General features: G+C 38.9%; 2 protein-coding genes and 1 long non-coding RNA gene across 3 annotated transcripts in view; 2 read left to right on the plus strand and 1 right to left on the minus strand.

Annotated features, from left to right (window-relative positions):
* Positions 1 to 293: 293 nt before the first annotated feature.
* Positions 294 to 1,858, plus strand: rxfp3.3a2 (relaxin family peptide receptor 3.3a2; the record flags this gene model as incomplete). The annotated part of the gene is made up of 1 exon (XM_080885518.1): positions 294 to 1,858. One exon carries the CDS (start codon positions 294 to 296, stop codon positions 1,422 to 1,424), a length of 1,131 nt encoding a protein of 376 aa, XP_080741644.1. The 3' UTR covers positions 1,425 to 1,858.
* Positions 1,859 to 2,448: 590 nt separating this feature from the next.
* On the plus strand, positions 2,449 to 7,929 carry LOC308398520. Its single transcript, XR_013971962.1, has 2 exons — positions 2,449 to 2,782; positions 7,682 to 7,929. It is a non-coding gene; the product is annotated as an uncharacterized lncRNA (long non-coding RNA).
* An 8,556-nt stretch (positions 7,930 to 16,485) lies between these two features.
* The window catches only part of itga11a (integrin, alpha 11a), a 53,879-nt gene continuing 43,688 nt past the window's right edge, over positions 16,486 to 26,676 (minus strand). The window contains exons 22-30 of the mRNA XM_080884561.1: positions 24,709 to 24,785; positions 24,453 to 24,536; positions 24,127 to 24,217; positions 23,928 to 24,041; positions 22,736 to 22,819; positions 22,525 to 22,635; positions 22,298 to 22,393; positions 21,530 to 21,643; positions 16,486 to 17,700 (exon numbers count right to left, since the gene is read on the minus strand). Coding sequence (XP_080740687.1) covers positions 17,623 to 17,700; positions 21,530 to 21,643; positions 22,298 to 22,393; positions 22,525 to 22,635; positions 22,736 to 22,819; positions 23,928 to 24,041; positions 24,127 to 24,217; positions 24,453 to 24,536; positions 24,709 to 24,785 — 849 coding nt within the window. The 3' untranslated portion in view covers positions 16,486 to 17,622. The remainder of the gene's footprint in view (positions 17,701 to 21,529; positions 21,644 to 22,297; positions 22,394 to 22,524; positions 22,636 to 22,735; positions 22,820 to 23,927; positions 24,042 to 24,126; positions 24,218 to 24,452; positions 24,537 to 24,708; positions 24,786 to 26,676) is intronic.

Consider the following 26,676-nt stretch of genomic DNA (forward strand, 5'->3'; position numbering starts at 1 on the left):
CACGATTCCTGTGACAAATACAGTCCTTCATGGCGGATAAACTATAACAAGAAATTTAACCTGTTCTTCCTTAAAAGCTGCCGGGACCGTAATCCTTTCTGTCACGTCTCACTCGACCAATCGTGGCTCAGCAGAGGAGCGACACACCTGTATAAAAGCAGGTTTCTGGCCAGCTGTTATTCAGAAAGGTGTTATGACTACGAATTTGCATCTAATCTAAGATGAAAGGCTAAGGCTTTTTTCATGGCGTGCCTCGTAGAAGAAAATGTTGTGAGTCAAGCTTTATAAATTTAATGATGGAGGAAATGTTTAACCACAGCGGAGCGCTCAACCGAAGTTCAGTGCTCGAAGACATCGACGTGAGCGCGGATGGCACCCCCATTCTGAGGATACTCATATCGGTTGTGTACTCTGTAGTTTGCGCAGTGGGTTTAGTGGGCAACCTCCTCGTCTTTTTTCTAATGAGGTTACGACAAGGTCGAAAGAGGTCCACTATTAATGTTTTCATTATCAACTTGGCAGTGACGGACTTCCAGTTTGTTCTCACTCTGCCCTTCTGGGCTGTGGACACCGCGCTGGACTTCAGCTGGCCGTTCGGAGACGCCATGTGCAAGATCGTCCTTTCGGTCACCGTGATGAACATGTACGCCAGCGTGTTTTTCCTCACCGCCATGAGCGTGACCCGCTACCTGGCCGTCGCCTCGGCTCTAAAGAAAAAAGCGCACAGAAGGTCACGGTGTGTGAAGTGGGTGTGCGCGGTGCTGTGGGTGGCGGCGACAGTTGCCACAGCTCCAACAGCTGTCTTCTCCACTGTGACTGTGGTGGCTGGCGAAAAACTCTGTCTCCTCAAGTTTCCCGAAGGACACGACTGGCTCGCCCTCTATCACATCCAGAAAATCTTGATCGCTTTCATTATCCCCATGCTCATTGTCTCCGTTAACTACCTGATGCTGCTGCGCTTCGTCAGACAGAGGAGCATGGACAGCAGCAACCCTAAACGGAGATCCAGAGTCACCAAATCTGTCGCTATAGTAGTTTTGTCTTTCTTCTGCTGCTGGATGCCAAATCATGCCATCACCTTCTGGGGCGTGTTGGTCAAATTTAACGCAGCAAACTGGGACACGTCGTATTACATGGTACACACCTACGTGTTCCCGGTCACCGTGTGCTTGGCGCACGCAAACAGCTGCTTAAACCCGGTGCTTTACTGCCTGATGAGGCCGGAGATCAGGAAGATGCTGAGAGGATTGTTTTGGAAAGCCTCCACTCCGTCATCCACGAAAGGTTGCGCCACGCGCTCCATGACACAGGCAGAAACCCAGGGAGCTACGCCTCTCCAGATTATAGACAATGCGGAGTACACGCTGTCCATCATAGACCGTAAGGGTTTATCAGCCTCTAAAGTCCTCCCGTATACTCGTTAACTGTAGCCTCGTGATAAACAAGACGACGCTTTGTGGTCCACCTGTAGATGTCTTCATTACGCGTGCGTAAAACGCTTTCGCATCGGTCCCAGTCTAAGTGTTTGGATGGGTTGCATCGCAGATTCACACCGTGTGCGCTTTTTTTTTGCACCGCGACGCAGAAAGGCGCAGAGTGTTGTTTGTTTCACTGTGACAACTAAACTTTGAATTTCTCCCAGTTTTGCTGTCCAGCTCCCATTTCTCCTTGTCGTGATTGTTAAAGACAAACAAGAAATAACCGTGACGAGAGGGAGACACGGGACAGCAGAGAGAACGTCCTCGAGTGGAAATCCAGCTGGGGACATTAGGATGGGGGTCTGGGGGATTTTGATTGTATTTTTAATTTTCAGTGGTTTTGCTCGTGTTTGCTACCATGATTTAATTTAAAAAGTGCCATGTTCATCAGTCCTGAGGCACCTCTTAAAGGACTGACGTGTACTGTATAGTGAGCCTGCAGTCTGTGAAAATAAAATAAACCATGTTCTAAAAGTGTATGCGCAGAGGAGAGTCTATTATTTGTTTTCTCACTTAAACTGACATCAACTAAAACTGCGTTTTAACACTGAATTTTTCTTTCAGTCAGCAAAAAGTGTGTAACCAGTTTGCTGTCCTGTGCTTACGTTTTTCTAAAGGTGGATTCTTTTCTTTTATCGTCCCAATAATAAATGAATTGATCCTTTGCCTTCAATTCGATTCAATCAGGAAACGGCTACAATAAAATAAAGAAGTCATGTTAAATGCATTATATAGTGTCAGCACCTCCAAGACGCTTTTCATCACATTCAGTCCTTTCTGTTGTAAATGTTGAATTCCTATCCTGGCACATGTCAAAAAACAAAAAACCCTGGGCTCTCACAGGTAGCCCAGGAGGAGAAGCTGACAATGGCTGCAGAGGTTCCAGCAGTCGCTTTGGCAGCCGTAGTGACGCAGATCTTCGTCAGACGATTCAGCTCACAAAATGCAAAATGAATTCATACACAGCAAATTCAAAAGTGTTAAATGTTTTGGTGTTAATAGTCTTCTTGCAAAAGTAGAGTTAATTTTACTCTAAGTAGAGTCACATTCTTTTAATGTAACTCTGAGGTGTAAAATGATAGTAGTTAAAATCGAGTGTTAAAAATGAGTGTTTCTCTGTCAAATCTGGAGGTGTTACAATGGAAACATTAACTCTTGACCTCTTAACTCTGAACTCCTAGAGGGGCTATGACACCAACAGAGTAAATTCACAGACTCCGCCCCTAGCACGGCTCCAATCGAAGCTGAAGTGAAGCCGTTTCAGAACATTTTGCTCTACATATTTGAGTTGTTTGCCATGCTTGGTAAGTCATTTTTCAAAGATTGTTTTAATTATTATTATGAGCTTTTACTTCTGTGGCTCTTTGGAGTTGAGACAAAGCTGTGTGAAAGGCATTAGCCATGTTGCTCGGTGATAGCATAATATTCTGTTTTAGCTAGCTGAAAGGTATTGTTTGCGGGCAAATACCACAGCCTTGAAAAAAGCTTGCATGTGAATTTTCAGTCAAACTTTTGGTCAAATACACCTAAAACAATGTCTAGAATGTGAAATGTTGGTATAATGGTGCTACTTGAAGCCTGAAAACGATCGCCCATAAAAAAAAAACGAGCAAATAGCAGTAGCAGACGTCCTGACTCGATTCTACGTTAGCATAGATCCCTCCAGAGTTTTGTGCACACGGTTTAGGTAAAAATGAAAAAGGTTACTTGTGTCAAGCCAGCCTCCAATTCGAGACTTGCAGTCAAGCCAGCCTCCAGTTGATTTTACGTTCCCTGTGTATTCAAAGTATTACGGGAATGGATGTGGAAACCGGATTTCAAAATAAAAGCCAACTTCGAGTGAATTAACAGATATGTTAAGAACATAATAACATATAATTTAGGCTTTTTTTTTTTTTTTTTTTAGAAACTCTAATGTTACATCTACATGACACAGCCTTGTACCCTAATTGTGCCCTGTCACTATCAAGGCCATCTTATTTTGGATTTCAAAGTAAAAGCCCTGTGAATCTTCATTTTTGAACTACTCTTTCAATGAATTCATAATGCTCTTAAAAGCAAAAGTCGTATTTCCAAATACTATTTGAACTTTGTATCAACACTTTCCAACCGCAGTCTTTTTCACAGTAATACCATATCAAATAAATTCTTTCTGATTTTGCTTTTCATAGTAATGGCCCTTTGAAATTGCCGATATTTGACTTAATCTTCTAACGATTCAAAATGCTCTAAAATGAAAAATTCTTGTTTCCACAGGGTAATTCCACCTTAGATCAACAGTATACAACCCCACAGTGATACCATATCAATATCAAGTCATTCTGATTTTGTTTTCAAAAATAAAAGCCTTTTCAAATTGTCCACAATTGACCTAACTTTCAGTGATTTCAAAATGCTCTAAAATAGAATTTTGCTGTTTCCACAGGGTAATTCCACTTTAGATCAACAGTATACAACCTCACAGTGATACCATATCAATATCAAGTCATTCTGATTTTGCTTTTCATAGTAATGGCCCTTTGAAATTGCCGATATTTGACTTAATCTTCTAACGATTCAAAATGCTCTAAAATGAAAAATTCTTGTTTCCACAGGGTAATTCCACCTTAGATCAACAGTATACAACCCCACAGTGATACCATATCAATATCAAGTCATTCTGATTTTGTTTTCAAAAATAAAAGCCCTTTCAAATTGTCCACAATTGACCTAACTTTCAGTGATTTCAAAATGCTCTAAAATGGAAAATTCCTGTTTCCACAGGATAATTCCACTCTGTATTTACAGTATACAGCCCCACAGTGATACCATATCAATATCAAGTCATTCTGATTTTGCTTTCAAAAATAAAAGCCTTTTCAAATTGTCCATAATTGACCTAACTTTCAGTTATTTCAAAATGCTCTAAAATGAAAAATTCTTGTTTCCACAGGGTAATTCCACCTTAGATCAACAGTATACAACCCCACAGTGATACCACATCAATATCAAGTCATTCTGATTATGCCTTCCAAAATAAAAGACTTTTCAAATTGCCAAGATACGACCTACTCTTTTAAAGATTTCAAAATGCTCTAAAAGTGAAAATTGCTGTTTCCACAGGATAATTTCACTTTAGGTCAACAGTATACAACCTCACGATGTTACCATATCAATTTCAAGTAATTCTGATTATGCCTTCCAAAATAATGGCCTGTTGAAAATGCCCATAATTTACCTAACTTTCAGTGATTTCGGAATGCTCTAAAAAGGAAATTTTCTGTTTCCACAGAATAATTTCACTTTAAATCAACAGTATACAACCCCACAGAGATACGATGTTAAGATCAAGTCATTCTGATTTTGCCTTCCAAAATAAAAGTATTTTCAAATTGCCCGTAGACGACCTACTCGTTTAACGATTTCAAAATGCTCTTAAATTGAAAGATGCTGTTTCCACAGGATAATTCCACTTTAGATCAACAGTATCCAACCCGACAGTAAAACCATGTAAATTTTATGTTGGTCTGATTTCGCCTTTCAAATTAATGGCCCGTCGAATTTGTCCATATGTGATATACTCTTTCAATTATTTCAGAATGTTTTAAAAATGAAAATTGCTGTTTCAACACATATTGGGTTTTCATTTTGAAAAGCAAAATCAGACTCAATTGATTATGACAGAATTGAATCATAAAGATGATGTAAAAGGAAGCTGAAATTGCCACTAGGTTGTAATTGATAGTACGTTTATATTTTAAGTCTGTGGAAAGATGTCATGGTTGGTTTGCAAGCTGTTTTGTAATTTCTTTATTTAGAATGACATCTTTCCACAGACTTAAAATATAAACGTACTATCAATTACAACCTAGTGGCAATTTCAGCTTCCTTTTACATCATCTTTATGATTCAATTCTGTCATAATCAATTGAGTCTGATTTTGCTTTTCAAAATGAAAACCCAATATGTGTTGAAACAGCAATTTTCATTTTTAAAACATTCTGAAATAATTGAAAGAGTATATCACATATGGACAAATTCGACGGGCCATTAATTTGAAAGGCGAAATCAGACCAACATAAAATTTACATGGTTTTACTGTCGGGTTGGATACTGTTGATCTAAAGTGGAATTATCCTGTGGAAACAGCATCTTTCAATTTAAGAGCATTTTGAAATCGTTAAACGAGTAGGTCGTCTACGGGCAATTTGAAAATACTTTTATTTTGGAAGGCAAAATCAGAATGACTTGATCTTAACATCGTATCTCTGTGGGGTTGTATACTGTTGATTTAAAGTGAAATTATTCTGTGGAAACAGAAAATTTCCTTTTTAGAGCATTCCGAAATCACTGAAAGTTAGGTAAGTTATTGGCATTTTCAACAGGCCATTATTTTGGAAGGCAAAATCAGAATGACTTGAAATTGAAGTAGTACCATGGTGTGGATGTACACTTTTGATCTAACATGGATTCATCCTGTGGAAAGAGCAAGTTTCATTTTTAGAGCGTTCTGAATTCTTTAAAAGAGTAGGTCGTATCTTGGCAATTTGAAAAGTCTTTTATTTTGGAAGGCATAATCAGAATGACTTGATATTGATATGGTAACATCGTGAGGTTGTATACTGTTGACCTAAAGTGAAATTATCCTGTGGAAACAGCAAAATTCTTTTTAAGAACATTTTGAAATCGTTAAAAAAGTAGGTCGTATATATGCTCAATTTGAAAGGGCATTTATTTTGGAAGGCATAATCAGAATGACTTGATATTGATATGGTATCACTGTGGGGCTGTATACTGTTGATCTAAGGTGGAATTACCCTGTGGAAACAGGAATTTTCCATTTTAGAGCATTTTGAAATTGTTCCAGGATCAAGTCAGATATGGGCAGTTTGAAAATGCTTTTATTTTTGAAAGCAAAATCAGAATGACTTGAAATTGATATGGTAACATCGTGAGGTTGTATACTGTTGAACTAAAGTGAAATTATCCTGTGGAAACAGCAAAATTCTGTTTAAGAACATTTTGAAATCGTCAAAAAAGTAGGCCGTATATGTTCAATTTGAAAGGGCATTTATTTTGGAAGGCAAAATCAGAATGACTTGATATTTATATGGTATCACTGTGAGGTTGTATACTATTGATCTAAAGTGGAATTACCCTGTGGAAACAAGAATTTTTCATTTTAGAGCATTTTGAAATCACAGAAAGTTAGGTCAATTGTGGACAATTTGAAAGGGCTTTTATTTTTGAAAGCAAAATCAGAATGACTTGATATTGATATGGTATCACCGTGGGGTTGTATACTGTTGATCTAAAGTGGAATTACCCTGTGGAAACAGGAATTTTCCATTTTAGAGCATTTTGAAATCACTGAAAGGTAGGTCAACTATGAACAATTTGAAAAGTCTTTTATTTTGGAAGGCATAATCAGAATGACTTGATATTGATATGGTGTCACTGTGGGGTTGTATACTGTTGATCTAAGGTGGAATTACCCTGTGGAAACAGGAATTTTTCATTTTAGAGCATTTTGAATCGTTAGAAGATTAAGTCAAATATCGGCAATTTCAAAGGGCCATTACTATGAAAAGCAAAATCAGAAAGAATTTATTTGATATGGTATTACTGTGAAAAAGACTGCGGTTGGAAAGTGTTGATACAAAGTTCAAATAGTATTTGGAAATACGACTTTTGCTTTTAAGAGCATTATGAATTCATTGAAAGAGTAGTTCAAAAATGAAGATTCACAGGGCTTTTACTTTGAAATCCAAAATAAGATGGCCTTGACAGGGCACAATTAGGGTACAAGGCTGTGTCATGTAGATGTAACATTAGAGTTTCTAAAAAAAAAAAAAAAGCCTAAATTATATGTTATTATGTTCTTAACATATCTGTTAATTCACTCGAAGTTGGCTTTTATTTTGAAATCTGGTTTCCACATCCATTCCCGTAATACTTTGAAAACACAGGGAACGTAAAATCAACTGGAGGCTGGCTTGACTGCAAGTCTCGAATTGGAGGCTGGCTTGACACCAGTAAAAGGTTGAGGTTTTACATTTAGTTCAGTATTACCTGTTGCCTGTGTCCTTGTCTTTTGGGAAAATACTTTACACAAGTAATGGCTCAAAGAGGATTCCTTTTTTTTTTTACTGTGCTGCAATTGTTTACTGGATTGTTTGTGCCATTAATTAGTGTCAACTAATTTTTATTCAATCTCCGCACAGGATATGCTTGTGAAGATGGAATATGGGGGAGAGCAGAAGTGCGTTGAAGTTCCACAAAGGGATGAATGAAGGACATGCATATTGTATTGAAGAAATAAGTGATGAGAATGCTGTTATTTGCATTTACCATGTCAGACCTTTTGATAAACAAAATTCTAATGAAGTGAGAACATGTATACTGTTACATCTTTCAGAAAATGTTTTGAAATTGTGGTGCACAGTTCAGAATAAATGTTTTTCAAAAACCATTGCATCTTTTTAGTAAATGTTTATTTCCAAAAGAAATTTCTAGAAGTTCAGAACAGTAAAATTCCCGCTTTTTAGAATGAATTAGAAGATAACTCTTACGTAGTTAAACTAAAATACTCTTTGAGAGTTAATATATAAACTCTTAACACCAAGTGTTAAATTATCAACTCCAGACAGATTTGGTGTTTAACACTAAATCAGAGTTAACGTACCAACTCTCCAAAAAGAGTTAAATTAACACTCTCTGGTGTGGACCCATATAGACACTTTAATAGTGTTGAAATCAAATCCGACAGTGTTAATATGGACATGCTGGATTTGCTGTGTACAGTCCAAAATCACAAACCGGGGGGGGGGGGGTTAGATTCTAAGTGCCATCTTCTTTACCAGGACAGCAATATTTATTGAAGCGCTGATATAACAATGAATTATTGGGAGGAAACATTTCAGCAAACTGACGCGTGCTCATTTGCATTTGGGATTTGAGCAAACTGTTCAAACTAAGCATGCATTTTGCAGTTTTCCTTTGATGATTCCTGCAATAAAGGTTTATTTTTGCTTTGTTGTGGTCACAGGCAAAAAGGAAGAAACCCCAATTAATACATTTTGCACTTGACTGAATAAAAACGAGCACCTATTTCCCCCTTTTCACAAAAAACAAGTTGCTTAATTTTTGTGAAAATGCTCAGACTTTAATATTTCATGTCTACTAATCCACATTTGCAATGGGATGTGGTAATATATGTTAATGTAACCGCACTTATATTGTATGGTAATATATTCTGCTGCTTGCCTTGGGCTGTGTTTGTGTGGCTGTTTTCTTTTAGCTACCTCTGTCTTTTTTTTTCTTTATCAAATATTGCGGCTTTTCCTCTTCGGGGGTCAATATGCTTTCACGGCAACACTCTTGATGTCAGATTGTGCCCATGTGTCCGCTGGTTGAATCCAATCTGTTATCACAAAATACCTAATATGATGTAAACACTCTAAAGTTAATTTAGTTAGTTATGTTTTTAAGTCGATATGAAGCATTTGAAATGATTCTTCTTTGTTTATAGATTCAAATTTATTTTGATTTATTGACAGCACCTAAGCCTGGCAGAAACCTGTAGAATTTAAATTGCTCTGACCAGCAGGTGGCTATGTAGTCAGTGCTGTTTAATAAAATGCAAATTTCTTACTTTATTCTATTCATTTCAGTTATTGGTTGGCCTGCTGTTTTTTTTTAAATTGATATTTTGTGTAATTTACTGACTGCTAGTACTGGCTTCGATCCCCTTTTGCCTTCAGAACTGCTTTAATTCTCCGTGGCACAGCTTTAACATTCCTCAGAGATTTTGGTTCATATTGACATGGTAGCATCACACAGTTACTGCACATTTGCAAACCCATGATGTGAATTTCTCATCATGGCTTAATGTGTTATCCTGCTGAAAGCAGCCATCAGAACATGGTTACAAAGCATGCCAGAAGAGCGCAATCCCGGGAAAAGCAAAGATACTGCGTGGAATCCTCAAGATCCCAGGAGGACTGATTGCATATAAGGAAATATGGAATCCGATAAGTCACACACTTTAATGAATGTAGAACACAGAGTTAGTCAGAGTACTGCTTTAGGCTGATAAAAGAAATAGGTCATTATTTTTGGAAGATATTTCTGTCTTCTTCATTTTCTGGCAAAGATGAGAAGAGTAAATATGAAGCTAGCAGCAGGTTATCTTTGAATGAAAAATATAGTTGTTGGGCTCCCTTTAACCCCCAGTATATGTGACTTTCAGTATTTCCCCTGACGCACAGAAGCATAACCAGGTCTTCTGAGTTTGTGATGATTAATCAACTTCGAGCAAAAGAATTCAGCCAGGCTGGTCAGGGGTCTCTGATGTGAATATTTACCTAACCAAACTTCAATTGTGTTTTCTCACTGTTAGTCAGAGAAACAGCGAAATATATTCACATGGGCTTTAGGACCTGTCCTACTTGATATTATGCATTAGTGATGAACATTTAAAGGAACTGGACTGAATCAAGCAGGAATACAGTAAACATGGGCTGCTGGAGTTTGTGTGCGTCTGGTAAAATTGAGGTTATGCTACTGTCTTTAGTTAATAGTGTGGTCCTCCAATTTAAGAGCATGATTCGTTGTTTTCACTTGTGGATGTTATAATGATCCCTTTTTCTTGAATACTCGAGTTGTCCCTGTCCAGTGTTAAAACTGAATTTTGTGTCATAAGCAGTGTTGGTCAAGTTACTTGAAAAAAGTAATCAGTAACTAATTACCGATTACTTCCCCAAAAAAGTAATCCCGTTACTTTACTGATTACTTATTTTCAAAAGTAATTAATTACTTAGTTACTTAGTTACTTTTTAAAAACACAATTTACAACCTGAAGAGGTGATAAAGTGATAGATCTTTCAGCCCAATTCTACTTTTTCTACATAATCCATCATACAAAATGTAATCAAATGGAAAAGTCCGTTTTTAAAACTTGTTTTATTAGTTTTAATCTTTTAACTTTATGCATCAAGCAAAAATTTTATTATATGCAACATTCTCTGACTGGAAGAAATTTGTTTAATATTTAAACCTATTTTCTGCACATTCCAGCACATAAAATATTTTTTTTGTGTTTACACTCACTCTTTCAAATAGATGCAAGTAAAACACAGCAGAAAATAAATAACATCAAAGACTAGCAGTCCTGTTGCTCTATTTTCACCTGTAAAGCAGGAGTAGCGTAGGCGGAGGCTTGCCCTGGTGCAGGTGTGCCAAGGCGGTCAGTTGAAGAATCCACGAGTTTCTCAGCGCACTTGGTGCTTGCTTGGAAGTTTAGGGTTTTTTTTCGCTATAAAGAGAAGTTTTCTTCCCACGCACAACGGACGCTAATGTTTTTGTCACTTTTTATGGAATTAAACTCAAAATAAGGTCAGTACTTCCACGCTTTAAACGCTGCACGCTCATACTCTCTCCTGCATTCCATATATTATCCATTGTTGATCTGCGCACAGCTGTTGTCATGAACGTAGCACTTGCTTACATCACTGTCATGAGACATTCTGGCAAAAAAAATCACGGTTTTAGTAACGCAGTAACGCAGCGTTCCTACGGGAAAGTAACGGTAATCTAATTACCGTTTTTGCAATAGTAATCCCTTACTTTACTCGTTACCTGAAAAAAGTAATCAGATTACAGTAAAGCGTTACAAGTAACGCGTTAAAATTTAATATATTGAAAAATAATTTATTTCTGTGCATTTTTTTTCACACTGCATCAAATTAAGGTTGTTTACGTCGATTAAGCATCATGAAGTGGTTCCCTATTTTTTATTTATTTATTTTTGTTGTTGCTAGGAGTTGAAACCCTATTAGTTAGGTTGCTTAATATTTACTTAGCGTAAATATTAAGCAACCTAACTAACTCTTTAAAATACCAGAATAGGGAGGATGGTGTAGGTTTAAGTTTATTAGATTGATCAGTATTGCTGAACTATGAAATGTTTTTTTTTTTGCATACAGGTATAACAGAATAGCTTTAGTGTAGTTGTTGTTTTAAACTTGAGTATGAACCTATACAAAATGCAGCAAGATATTTAAAAAAACAGTTTTGTTGATTAAAACACTATATCGGATTCATATCGGTATTGGCAGATATCCAAATTTATGATATCGGTATCGGTATCGGACATAAAAAAGTGGTATCGTGCCTAGGGCTGCCACAAACGATTATTTTGATAGTCGACTAGTCACCGATTATTTTTGCGATTAGTCGACTAATCAGATCATCATCCATTGGACGTACAGCTTATTGCACCAGCAGCATCTGGTCTTATATAACTATCATTAGCTTACAGCTTGAAGTGTTTGTGCTAACTAAAAATAAAGACAAGATGGTAGTTTATTAATTTTTAATGAAATTTGCAGATTGTTTCGGTGAAGTTTAATAAACTCCTTGCTTTCTAAAATATAACAGGACACCGGAGTATATTCTCCAGCGTCTCACACTTCTGATAATCAGCTGTCTGCTTGACAGTTTTAGCTGTGCAAAAACTATAACTTTAATCTCAGCCAAACCGATTTACTCAGGAACAAATAAAATACTAAAGAAAGCCAAACAATAACATTTTTAAGTTATCTAAGTGACTTATATATATGTTTAACCTGACTAGCGAAAGATGGCGGTGGGTTTGAAAACGATTTGCCGGGAGTCCGGTGTTCTCACGGCGCTAGTTAGCCTTGCCCGCGCCTAGCTAACGAGCTAGTGGGTAACAGACATCTCCGAAAACGTCGGAGCGCTTTTGAAAATATGTGGTGTCTTGATAAACTGAGCAGATATTTGAGGTTTACACAGCTACATTCTCGCCTGAAAATATGTTAAACGTTTATTTTGTGACCCAGAAAGAATAATAAGAGTAAAGTTAAAACTAACTAGCTGCCGCCATTGTTGACAACTGCGCTGGGCTGCGCTATGAATTCTGGGACACAGCTTCTTCTTCTTCGGGGTTTAACGGCAGCTGGCATCCTTGTACATGCAGTGCTGCCATCTTCTGTTTCAGTCCGTTATTACACTCTTAAATCCTACTACTCATTCCTGCGTCCTTTGTGATCTTACAAAGCTTCAAACGATGCGTCGACTATTAAATTAGTCGTCGACGATTTTAATAGTCGACATAATCGTGACTAGTCGACTAATCGTGGCAGCCCTAATCGTGCCATCTCTAGTTACAATCTGATCTTAATGGCTTCTTCGACTCTCTCCCATTGCCTAAATTGAAGAACTCATTCCGGGATTATCTTGATTCCGAGTTTACTCTTCAGGAGGTTATCCAGGCTATGCAATCATTCCCTAATGGCAAAATGGCGGGACCTGATGGTTTCTGTCCAGAGTTCTTGGGGCAGGGATAGCTCAGTAGGTAAAGTGGTCGCCCCATGATCGGAAGGTCGGCGGTTCGAATCCACTTAACGGCTACCCTGAGGTACCCCTGAGCAAGGTACCGTCCCTACACACTGCTCCCCGGGCGCCTGCTTAGTGGGCTGCCCACTGCTTCACTGAGTGAATGGGTCAAATGCAGAGAAAAACAAGTAATTTCCCCATGGGGATCAATAAAGTATCCATTATTATAAGACATTTTGCGACATTCTTGCACCACTTGTGCTTAAGATGCTGCGCAACACAAAAGAAGAAGGAAAATTGCCTTAAAACTTTATGTCAAGCCAATATTACTCTCATTTTGTAAAAGGGAAAAGATAAGACTGACCCTACTAATTTTAGGCAGATAGCACTTCAAAATTTTGATCGTAAGATAGTTACAAAAATCCTGGCTACTAGATTGAACAAACATTTGGCATCCATTATTCATCCTGATCAGACGGGGTTTATCCCTGGTAGACTTTCCTTTTTTAATGTTAGACGATTACTCAATACCATCTATTCTGAGAAAAAAATTTCTAAGGGAGCCTCTGTTTTGGCCTTGGATGCACATAAAGCTTTTGACCAGGTCGAGTGGCCTTGCATGTTTGAGTGACTGCACAGATTTGGGTTTGGTGAATCTTTCATTTCTTGGGTGAAATTGATTTACACAGAACCAATGTGCTCTGTTTTGACAAATAACAACCAATCTGCCCCATTCCTTCTGCAGCGCTCGGTGCAGCAGGGCTGTCCACTATCCCCAGCCCCATCGTTTTGGAGCCTCTTGCTGTGGCTATAAGAGTGCATCCAGACACCAAGGGGCTCCAGGTTGGAGGTGTTGAATCACTAATTAGCTTGTATGCTGATGATGTAATACTGTACTTGCTAATGTTATTTACTAAGCTTGGAAAATTAGACACTTATAAAGGTCTGGGTTTTGTATTAAAACAAACCATCAGAATCTTGAATCAGATTAGAAGACTTTTTTTTTCTCAAAAGACTCTTTTCTGACTGTCTGGAACCCCTTTTTGGAACACTTCGCAAAAGCCAGACTGGGCTAAACTAGATTTGTAAACTTTCATTCATTTCAGGTTTTTGTGTATGTGTATGTATGTATATATATGTAGATGGGTATGTATATGTATGTGTGTATATATATATATATTATGGAGATTGTACAGTTCTAAAAATTTTGAAAATCAATATTTGGTATCTTCACCTTTATTCTTCAATACAGCCTGAAGTATTTTCTTTAAGTAGTCTTCAGGAATCTCCAGGCTTCATGAAGGATATTCAAAGCTCTTCTTTAGATGTTGGCTGCCTTTTGTTCTGTTCTCTGTCAAGATGATCCCACACCGCTTAAGTATTGTTGAGGTCCGGGCTCTGGAGAGGCGAGACTTTTTTTCCCCTGTTCCTTTCTTAATGATGGCTTTTTGACAGCCGTCTACTGTCCGCTGAGACCACGAGGCCTCAGTGAAGAGTAGATGGATCAATTGAGAGTCAAATGTCTCTCTCAGGCCCTGTGTCGGGTCTTTGCTGCATTTTTTTTTTAATTCTTACTGTCAGATACTCTTCACCTGTGGTAGATATTGTTTAGGCCTGTCACTTCTTCTTTTCACCTCCACTTGTCCAGTTTCCTCAATATATAGGGACACGCTGCACAACATGCTGAGATATTCCAGGTTTTGAGCTAATAGTTCTTTGGAAATCACCTTGTTGATGCAAAAATAAAAATGATGGGTTATCTTTGGCATGTTTCTGCTGATTCAGCTAAAGAAACAGGAACAAATGATGTTTTAGTGACAGGCTGCTAGTAACAAAGTGCATAAAGATACAATTTTAAAATGGGTTCACATAACAGAGAGTTGTCTGCTATGTGTAGACACAACACTGGGTGTGTTGGCTGCATTTTTAATGCTTGAATGATTCACCATTCAGCATCACAAATAAAAACTCTGAAAGCCTTTCAAAAAACTATTGCTTAAGAGCACTTAAAAAAAAGAATGAAAGTCTGACTCATTGAAGGTAAAATATAAAGAAGCAAGGGGCGACTAAAGACTTTTGCACAGTACTGATGAACTTAATGAACTTGTCTTTCTTATTAATCTATAACCGTTACATCTTATTCATAGTGATGGGTTAAAATATTGTCCATTGCTACTTTAGGTAACAGAAGTAAAAATATGTACACACACACACACACACACACACACACACACACACACACACACACACACACACACACACACACACACACACACACACACAGACACACACACACACACACACACAGACACAGACACACACACACACAGACACACACACTTAGTATGCACATTCAGTAATGCACATACACTCTTATATTGTACATATATTTATTCATATAACTTATTTACCCATTCTTATAATTTGCTTGTTCTTATGTTATTGTATTTTTGCACAACTCTGTTGCTTGTGAAGCTCGCACACAAGAATTTCACTGGCATGTACTGTACCAGTGTACCTGCACATGTGATGTGACAATAAAAGTGATTTGATTTGAGCTGGTAAAGGCTTTCCTTGCTTTCCTTGTGTCAGGATCATATTCCTTCCACTGTGATGCTCAGAAAAAAGATTTAATGTCTATTGATGCCCTGCCATCTACTTCCTGGCTTTTGCCCTTTGACAACTGTGATAGACTCCAGTGCTCCCGCAGCACTGAATCGGATGAACAGAAGAAAATGAACAGATGGATGTCTATTTACTTTTTTCTCTCTGTTATTCGTCAATCCCAAAGACAAGAACTAACAGACTTAAAAACTCCTTTGTCCCACACGCCATCAGACTGTTTAACTCCTCTCTGGAGGGGAGAGGGAGGGGAGACAGGAGGACAAAGGAGGGGGGAACAACTAAACTGTAGTGCCTCTTCACCTCACTGTGCAATACCTTTTGTGCAATACTTTTGTAAATAGTCAACAGTGCAATAGACCTCAATACTTGAAATGTGCAATTCACTTGTTTTTTTTTTTTTTATTCCTATTTATTCTATTTATCCCCTTGGTATATTTTATTTATATTGTCTCTGTATTTATATATATGTGTGTGTGTGTGAATATATATATATATATATATATAATATATATATTCTGTAACTCTGTAACTTCTGTCGGTGCTGTGCTTTTTTGGAAATCGAATTTCCCAGAGGAACCCACCCGAGGGATTAATAAAGTTCTATCTAATCTAATCTGGTGGTGGTCAGAGGGCCTGGTGGCGCCAGTGTCCGGCAGCCTCGCCTCTGTCAGTGCGCCCCAGGGTGGCTGTGGCTACAATGTAGCTTGCCATCACCAGTGTGTGAATGTGTGCGTGAATGGGTGGATGACTGGATATGTAAAGCGCTTTGGGGTCCTTAGGGACTAAAAAAGCGCTATATAAATACAGGCCATTTACCATTTAATCTAATCCCAGCTTCTGTTCTTCCTTTCTGTATGTGAAGAATTGGAATCTCAAAAATGGTGACTCATGCTTGTTGAGGCCTGTTTCTATGCAGCTGAAAGCGCTCAGATACTTGTGAAAAAGACACTCATAGACCTATATCGTTTTATTTGTAGGCATATTACAGGTCTTCACACTTCTTCAAAGAGAAAAAAACTCCAGACATTGTGCAATCACTGGACTCATGTTTACGGCTTCTGATTATCATTTACTTACATTTCTGTTAAGAATTGCTTCAAATGTAAAAAAAAAAAAATAAAAAAAAATCCCATTAATATTATAAGCACACCCTTTGCTCTGATGCAGTGCATGTTAAAAGGCACGCAGCTGTCTCGTATTGTAACAGGTTCAGTGAAACAAAGCCGACGTACTGAACTGAAAAAAAATAATGCCATGAACCACGCTGAAAACTGTCAGAAAACCATTATAGTACTGAAAGGATATAAAAAAAGCTAACTGACTATTTACAAAATTCAAGTTAATTTTATACAAAGTAAAAAGTGCATCAAATGTTTTAAAAATCACCCTGCATGATTCCCAGGATGTTAATCTTAAAATGAACGAACTCTTAAAGAGATGATGCATTTAGAGGATTCTTCTCCAAAGATTAAGAAAAGTCTCTAAAAGTTAAACATCACGAATCTTCTTCGTTCTCTGGTGACTTTAGTTCAGTTTTCTGTCGTCATAAATTATTATGCAAATTGACTGAATACATGGCAGATAAAAATTTCTTAAACTTGGAATTTTTAATATACAGTATAAGAGCTTTACATTTTGTTGTAGCTTTTGGGTGGGAAAACACCCTTGAGGTTTTTTTTTTCATGTACTTTACCATAGGAGTTAAATAAATAGCCTACACATCAGGAAAAGACAAAAGAATGACTGGCTAACATTTGCCTCAAATGCAAATAGTGGCCTGAAAATCTTGAAACAGATCGACTGAAAGTGGCTCTATTCTTCTGTAGAAAACGGACAGAAAAACCACCAGAGCTCCGGCCAGAAACCGACGCAATTAGAGCTCCAAGATCTCTGAAGAGATGACATCCAGGCCAGTGGAAGACATAGACAAAGAAGGCCCTAATGTCGCAACAGTGCAGGAATGCTAAGTGAGTGTGACAGTGCTGATTGTTGGGGGTCAGGGGTTGTGGCGCAGGAAAGATCCAGTGCACTGAAAAAGCCTTTCTTCAGCAATAATGATCGTGTGGTGCTGTGTACGCGGTGCCACTGCAGCGGTGGGAGCAGGTGGGGTGAGGCGGATTGGTCCCTGAGTGTCGGGTCCCCTGTGGAAAGGGTGTCTGCTGGGGGCCCTCAGCCTGCGTTATCGCTCTTCTGCCACTTTGCCGTTGACCTCCTGCTCATCCTCTTCTTTTCTCTTTTGCCTTTGGAAAAATCCAAGCTGGGTGGGAGAGCAGAGATAAGTTAGATAAGAAGTAATGCTGCAAACACAAATGTGCTACAAATATTGCGGGCACTGTGCAGCACACAGATTGCATCACTTCCTTGTGACTGCAAATGTAAAATTTATGCAAACTTAAGAAAAAGCTAAGAAGTTTCAGAGTGTGCGGCTGTGCTTGCAGATCTGTGAGGCCACAATTTTAATGCTGACATACTGACGTAGTCACCATGTAAAATGCTGACTATGTTCCTAATCTCAAAATAGCATGTTACCCATGTGGCACCAAACTGTAGATGTAAAGTCAGTAGACGAGGTTATTAGTCATCACCCCCTAAGGATAAAAGTAAGTAAAATTTTATTTATTGACCAGCTTTCAAGAAAAATATCATAAAGTGATTCACAACAAGAATGTAGAGAGCTCTGGAGTCTGTGGACCACAAAAACTCTGTTTCCTTTAGTTCTCAGTCTTGCATAAAACCAGCAGGTTGTGATCATGTGACCTCAGGAACGCAGAATATATGGACACAAAACTTCACTATTGAGATGATGAGATGAGATGAGATGAGATAGCCTTTATTTGTCAGTTGCAGGTCTTTTGCCCACAACCGAGATGACAGACCTTGCCGACCGTACATACAATACACAAACATCACATTGGGTGGTGGTGTATGGTGCTTGCCCATGCAGAGCTCTAAAGGTCAACATCAGAATCTTAACGTGACATTAATGGGGATCCAGTGCAACCGAATTACCAACCGTGTGACACATGAGCACTTGGTAGACTTTAGTCAGAAGCCTCGCAGCAGCATTCTGAACAACCTGCAGACGTTCCAAAGGAGGTTTTGTTAAGACAAGTGAACAAGGTGAATGCGATAATCCAGACGTGAAGGTCCCAATAACAATTTCCAATTCAAAGTGTGACACGATGGAACTCAACTTGGAAATATTTCTTAAGTGACAACAGCAAGAGCGAAACGGTGATTAAACGCGAGCATCCAAAGTGAAGGCTGAGTCACAAGTTACACTTTCAAAGTAGAAAATGTAGCAAAGGTACCTGGGGTTTCCATTACCGTAGGCACAAATCTGTCAGGGGCACAAACTTCTGTTTTCTCTTCGTTAAATTGGAGAAAAATGTCAGCCATCCAAGTTTTAATAGATTCTAGATGCAAGATGTGCAGGTTAGAAACATCTCGGGGCTTAAAAGATATATGACTGAAAATCGTCTGCACGGCAATGATAAGAAATGTCCTTAAAAGTGCTGAAAACGTGCTGAAGAAGGAGCAGATATAACAGAAACAGTACAGGCCCACCAGTGTGCTACACAGTAAGCAAGAGAAGTGGAAGATGAACTGAAATTAGAAGCAGCCACAGATAAGGATCTTTCAGACAGATTTGAAGAGACCACTCCAAAGCAGACCTCGATACACCCACACAGTGTCTCAGCCTGTCAATCTCAACGCGATGATCAACAGTATTAAAGCCAAAGATCAAGTCAAGTCCAGAAGATTATCCTGTGTCACTTCACATCAAGATGTCTCTGGAGACTCCCAGAAGAGCTGTTTGTGTGGAATGAGCTCTGGAAAAGCCAGAATGGAAATGATCAAGGCTGCTGTATTTGTCCAAGACAGCTGTAAGCTGCTTAGGCACAGCCTTTTCTAAAATCTTAGCAATAAATGTGAATTTTGAGATTCATTTGTTAAAACAGGCACAGCAGGTGGTGCAGGAATACCAATTTCACTAATACAGTGTTGAATACCATCACAGGATTACCTCTGCTGTTTGAAACCAGGTTTGAAAAATCAGCAGCCCTCGCATCTCTCCCCGAAGTGTTAAAAGACACTGAAAGATCCTTTAAATGAAGGAGATGAATGCGTAGATGACTTGATCTCCACAAGTGCTCATTTTTTTCAACAAGAACGCTTTAATGCCGTCATTTATCCAAGGAGAAGAGTTTCAGGAGCTAATCTCAGTCAAACAGGACAGACTTATCTAAAATAGAAAGACAGTTATGGTTAAAATGATTCAGTGAGAGCTCAACATTGTTATAAGTGGATGTAAATAAATTAGAGGCAGAAAATTTATCAGCAGCTAAGATGCTGGAGCTAACCAAATATAGAGGCACATGAAAGTTAAAGAGAGTATGGGGATGATCAGAAATAAAAATATCCTCGGAATAAATCCAAAGTAAAAACAAGGTCCAGTCTGTATCCCTCGGGGTATGTTTGAGGTCAGGAATATACTGGGGAAGATTAAAACCACAATGCTGATAAATCCAGTCAATGTCTGTGTGTGTGTGTGTGTACTGGAATCCCCAGCTAGCCTGCCCAAATATCATGACAGTTCATCAGATCCTTTAGATATCTGCTCATGGTGACTATCACTAAATATCATTTAGCTTTTTAACATCTAGTGGATCATATTTAATACATGTGATTTTGTGATTTTTTTAAATTTCTGCATCATCAGTGGCATTTTTCTTCCCCCTGAAAAACCTAAATAAATAACACACAATCCATTTTTACACTTTAATATGATACAGAAACATGAGGCAGATGCTTCGGTTCAAACTGACTGACCCTTTTCCCCATAAAACAATACATCAGGAGATCTTGTGTAAAAGATGACTATTTAATTATATTAATATAAGCACTGACGCTGGTGCTAGATTGATGATTTTCTTGTGTGTAGAAATACCACAAAATTAAAATAAGGACGTGCTTTTAAACAGTTTTGTAATATATGATGGGAGACTAGCAGCTTCTTGTAAATGTAAGCATTTCAGCCAGTATACCCCCTCCCCCAATCACACACATACACACGTTGGGTATTCATATGTTGTGGGGACATCTAACTGGCATTATGTTTTCTCTAGCCTCTTACCCTAACCAAGAAAAATGGATCCCTAACCCTTACCGTCATTTTGAGTCTCAAAATATGCCTTCAAACTTGAGGGGACCAGGATTTTTGGTCCCCACAAAGATATGAATACACGCTCACACACACATACACGCAAAACAAAAAGCGCAGCTCCACATATTCAGACAGATTCTTCATTTCTGTCAATGCATCCTGTGTTGAGCATAAATATGAGGCTGCCTTTATTGCTGGCTTGACCTTTACTTGACAGTAAAGGATCCAGGTAATGGATATAAAACAGCCGCTTCATTATTTCTACAGGAATATGAAATAAATAGAAAACATGCAGACAAGAGTCAAGAAATGGAAGAATCTGGCATTTTACACAGTTTTGGTACATAACTATGGCATTTCTGTCAGACTCTTATTTAAAGACAATATCTTATTCTCAGCCACATGATGGCAGTCTAAACCTACACTACAATAACCATCTGACCATAGCTCACATTTACAGATGAGGTAGTAGAAAAATGAGCTGACTGCAGGTTTCGACCAACCTTGTAAACAGTCATGGCAATTTGCATATTAATGAAGAAACTGACAGCTCATTGTTCGCCAGTGGTGCTAGTTTCAGTTATTGTGCACATGTACTGTTTATAAGGTTGGGGAAACTGAAGAAGTCACATGGATAAGTGACAAAATATTTCTCCCACTTAAAACGTTACATCCAGATGAACAGTATCAACTGTTTGTGGGGCTTTGTGCTTTAAGGAAACATTTTAACCCCAGAGGGTGTGTTTTTTTTTTCCAGGATGGGAAAACCATTATCCTCATGAAAATGCTGGGAATCACATGCTACAGCTCCCCCCAAATTGTCACTCGTCAGTGACTAAAAGTGGGTATTTAGATAAATACCTCTAATAACTCAATGGCTGTTAGTCAGCTAACTAAAAAACTGCACGACGTAACTTACTTTCCATAGAGCGAGGCTGAGCAGGGCTAACAATAAGAGTCCTCCCAGCGTGCTTCCAACGATAATCCAAGTAGGAATTCTGTAATCTCCCTCCTTCCTGATCTCTAGTATTATCTGTTGGACATGACAACACATAAAATTTGTTTTCTCTTAAGCACGCAGGCTGAATTGTACACACAGGCAGTGATAAATGGTATTTTTGGCTTAAATATATAGCTTTAAATAAATATGATTTTTGCAGAATAGCATAACGACAATTCATGAATTTTGATAAAAAAGCGTTTTCACAGACCGATCAAGTACATCCATTCACCTTTTACTTCCACAAATACAGTCTCTTTAAAAAAAAAACAAGATAATAGAGTCTGACAGTTTTAATGACCAATAGATGGCAGCACAGATTAGTGTTTGAGTCCTGACTCATACATGTTGTGCCGCTGGTCCTTTCGGTCCCTAAGCACCACACAGCCATGAGTGCTCCAATACTAACATTATTCCCTGTTTCAGTTCTGTGCTCATGAGCGCAGCTGAAGCAGAAACTTTGTTTTCTTTTCATTTTTTAATAAAAAGAGGTGCTTGATGGAAAATTTGTTTTTTTCTTCTTCTTAGTTTTCCATGAATGGTAACATCACATACGAGACACTATTTGAATACTTAAAGTCCACTGAAATAAATTTTAACAGCTGATCTCGAGAACCGGGCACATGGTAAGAATAAAATCCAGACGAGGACAGAAGCAATTTAGAGCACTGGTTGTTGCCGACTCACATGTCTGACAGGCCTCTCTTCATGTAAAAACATGGGGCTGGAAGAGGGGAGCTCCACTGATGCACTGGTCACCAATTCCAGGATTTTAAACTTCAGCTGGAGAGGAAATCAAAACAAGCAGGCGCATTTAACGAACAGATGACACAGCTACAAGCACTGCAGAGCCAAAGTTTTGTAAAAAGTGATAAATAATAATTCATGCAGCCATTGATGAGGTTTAAGCTCACCGCGTGTAAAGTATCTATTCTAAGTGCTCCAGTGATTCTAAAGGCAGCGTCTCTGTAGTAAGCCACATTGACTGTGCATTGAATTGGAAGAGTTAGTGTGTTGGATCGGTTCTGTGGGAAGAAGCAGATCGAAAAAAAAAAAAGTTAAGAAAATAAGTTGAGAATTAAACTTTTATCTGGGAAAGAATTTGATAGGTTTTATTGACTTTACCAAGCTGGAGAAGCGTGACAGGTCTTCAAGTGATGCCCTGCTCTGTGCCACATGCTGAGGTGGTAAACAGTGCGTACCATCTCTCTGAGGTGCGACATGGGGGTAAGAAATTCCTCTTAGTGCAGTAAAATGTTATGTTTCCAGAAAAGCAGTGAAATAATATGCCGATAAGCTGGAGCTTATTAGATCATGTTACTAAAAAGAATGATTATTGTTCAGCAATTAATGTAAAGTAAATGTAATGCACTGATAATATGTGATTAGGTTTGGACGCTGTGTAGCTGAGGTTAGTCTGTCGAGCTGACTCTGTCCTTCTTCTTTTGGCTGCTCCCTTTAGGGGAGTCCACAGCTTCATCTCACCCTGTCCCCACATCCTCCTCTGTCACACCAACAATCTGCATGTCCTCCTTCGCTACATCAATCTTCTCTCTGGTCTTCCTCTTTTCTTCCTGCCTGGCAGCTCCATCTTCATCATCCTTTGTCCAACATATCCACCCTCCCTCATCTGTATATGTCCCAACCCTCTCAGCCTTGCCTCTATTACTTTATCCCCAAATGGCTCAACCTGAGCTGCCCCTCTCATTCCCAATTAAAAACATCAGAGGCTGAACCTCCAGACTCGAACATGTTAAGAGTTTCAGCATGCTGACCTTGTCCAAAATTTTAAGAAGACCTGTGAATCTGTATTATTCCAGAAAAACTTTCCAGAAATGATGAACTTCAATAGTAGAACAGGTCTGCTCAGGTCAAACCAAACAATCTTTCCCCTAAACAGTAGCAATACCACCACTGCTCTTCTGTTGTTATTTACCGCTGATATTTATGTGAGTTTTAGCAGAACAATCGCAAGTACCAACTGACGATACAGGGTAAATGCAAAAAAGTAAAAAAGCAGCATAGGTGGAAAGGAAACTGACTGAAACCCAAGTGGCAGCTCGTCAGCTCCAAAGTGCCAAAATCTCACTGATTACATTATGTCAAAGCTTAGAGTAACAAATGATTTAGTCCTAGCCACTCTAACAATTACGCTGCTAATTGTCTGCAAGGCATCTTTTATGCAGCGTGTTAATATTAGCCACTGTAAGCGTCTGTTATCACACCATGGAGTGCTATAATATAAAAAAATCTGCCACATGTCCCTCATGTTCTGTTTTTGTATTAACTGATAGACAGTTTGAAGCTCTGCACACACCTGGTTAATATGGAAGTCGGATATCTGAAGGAGCTGGTTGCCGTTTTTTGTCATTTCTGGGATCTCGATGTTTAGCTGCAAATCCTTTACCGGAAAGTATCCAAGATTCTGGATCTAAGGCACAACAGGGGGAATCGTGTAAACTATTTCCAAGCTGTACTTTGAATTAAGCTCATGGTGGTGATAGAACTGGTCTCACTTGGAAGGTGAAGTTGAAAGGAGGACCGATGATGCCTGGCTCCTCCAGTGACAGCTCTGGTTTGATTTCATATCGAGTCGGATTAGAATCCCTGTCAAAGCAAATAAAGAAAAAAGTAAATAAATAAACAAGCAAACAATTAACATAAAGTTCCCATTCCGGCTGCACAACTAGCGACTAATTTCCCCCACAGTTACATTCAGTATCTTCCAGATTATGCCAACACAGTTTGTTGTAGCCCACTGCACTTCTAAATTCCTCGCTTGTATTGTTTGGTAAAAAACAAAACAACAACAACAACACCCACCCCCCGAAAGCTGACTAACCTGGTGAAGAGAAGGTCTGCCTCGTACTTCAGCGAGTAATAGATATCATTGAAATTATCGGCTTTGCTATTTTCTTCACCGTCACTGTTGAAAAGACAAAAATATTCCACAAATAGAAGTGATGATCTTACAGCGAGACGCTTATCCTTGTATTATTTTTTAAATATCTTTGTTGATCATTAAAACACAGAACATTTGTCTACATGCAAAGCAAAAAGTAATTGGGATGCCAATAGATATAAAGTGATGTCCATACCTGCTGGCCTCCAGGATAACCCGGAGATGGTCAAGGAAGGTAGTGCGACTGAATTCGAACTCCAGGCGAAATGTTACCTACAAAGAAGAGGAAGTAAAGATTAGAAGCACACACTACCCATTTATTGCTTTTCCTAAATTATATTTCATCTTGCTTTAACAAAACTCTAAAGTACTCCAGATGCTATGCTATATAGCATTCCTAGAATAAAGGACACAAAAGAAGTCAAGTCCGCAATAACCTACTATAATTCCTGGGCTTTGACCCCAGGCAGCTGCTTGCACAGTTGTTGCTGCTTAAAGAGAGCCTGGGAATTTCCCCTCAGTTGAAGACTATGTCCACTACATACACACACATTCACTCACTCAAAACTTCCAGTGGAAGCCAGATTCAGGGCAAAATAAAAGCAGAGCAGTAAAAAGGAGACAGCCAGAAAGAGGAATGGGTATGTATCAAAATTGGAACCCAAGTCTGCAAAGGAGGCTTGATTGGCAGAAGAATGCCGATCTAGGAGAGCAGAGTTTAGCTGAGCATTGTTTACAGTCCTCCATGGTGTAATGAAATCATGAAGGATCCAGTCTGACCAGACTGGAATGCATAACGAGGTTTCCTCCTTCCCTCTTCCATATAGATAGACTCATTCTCAAAGCAACCACAGATTTAGCACAAATATAATGATCTCGTTGCGTATCATCTTGTCCCAGATGTGGAAAATGATCCCGGTCCTCCTTTGTTAGTCCTATCGCATATCCTGGTGAAGAATGGTTAACCTTGACTTCAGCCCACTGTTTCTTGAGAAGGATGGCTGGATGAAACACAAACATAGGAATCCAGACACGCGCACACGTGCACACACACATGCACACACACAGTTGTTCTGGGTTTTGAGGGCGTGATTGTCCATGGTTGGAGAATGTTCGTGCATCTGCATAGCTGAACACAGAAATTCAAACAGTGCATGTTTCTCCTCTTCCTCCTCTGTGTTTCTTCAGCCTGTCCGCCTCCTTAGGCCACATTCGTTGTCAGTCGTCAAACCGCTAGTAACTAGAACCCTTCTCTCTGCATACACCCACAAAACCTAAAAACACATTTGCTTCCACGATCACGTGCAAAAGGAATCGATTTTTAGACGTCTTGTCGCTGTTGGTTGTAAAGTTTACTGAACAAACTTGTTTTACACGGGTCAGAATCACCTGGTAAGATCCAAACAAGCGTGATAACTGGCTAATTTAAAAAGCTTGCACTGAAGTTCCCACTTTCCTTCAGCTCTACGGTGGTTTAGGCTGGCTTGGCAGTGGCACTGGTGTACAATCAGCCTTGTTTAACTCTGTGCCACATTCTTAAAAGGCTCTCGACCAGAGCACATCAGTTTTGTGGCTCTGGATGCTGTTTAGGGTCAATGAGTGGGTATGAATCATTCAGTGAGCTCTAAAGGGTGACCAGGTCTGCTCGGTTCAGTTGCTTGGGAGCATTACATAGAAATTTGGGTTTACTTGTTGCCCAGGAGATCACCATTGTTTGCGATAATCACATGGTTAGGACATTTCATGAACTCTTTCAGTCACCTTCAGTCCTTCATTCCTGCATTATTAGTCAGCAGACTTTGTTTCAGTATAGAAAGCTGAAAGATTATTGTTCAGATGTCAATGAAAAACACATTTAAAAAAGGGATAACAGCTTTTAATTGCACTTACTGATGTACGACCGGTGTCATCCCTATCAAAGTCAACACAAACATCACCCTCCTAAAAATAAAAAGTAATGCCTTGCTGTAAAATACCCCGGAAAGTGCACAGCCTCATAAATATTGTTGACTTTATAAGCCTGTGGAAAAGCTTGGTACAGCAGAAATGAATGTGAGAATCACTAACAGATGAGGAAGGAGAAATGCATCTCGGTGTCTTTCGTTCAGTCTCACCTGAATAATGCTGAGAGAAGAGCAAGTCTTATCTGTTGTGTTTACCCCGT

This window comes from Rhamphochromis sp. 'chilingali', assembly GCF_963969265.1.
Source record: "Rhamphochromis sp. 'chilingali' genome assembly, chromosome: 6".
Lineage (NCBI taxonomy): Eukaryota > Metazoa > Chordata > Actinopteri > Cichliformes > Cichlidae > Rhamphochromis > Rhamphochromis sp. 'chilingali'.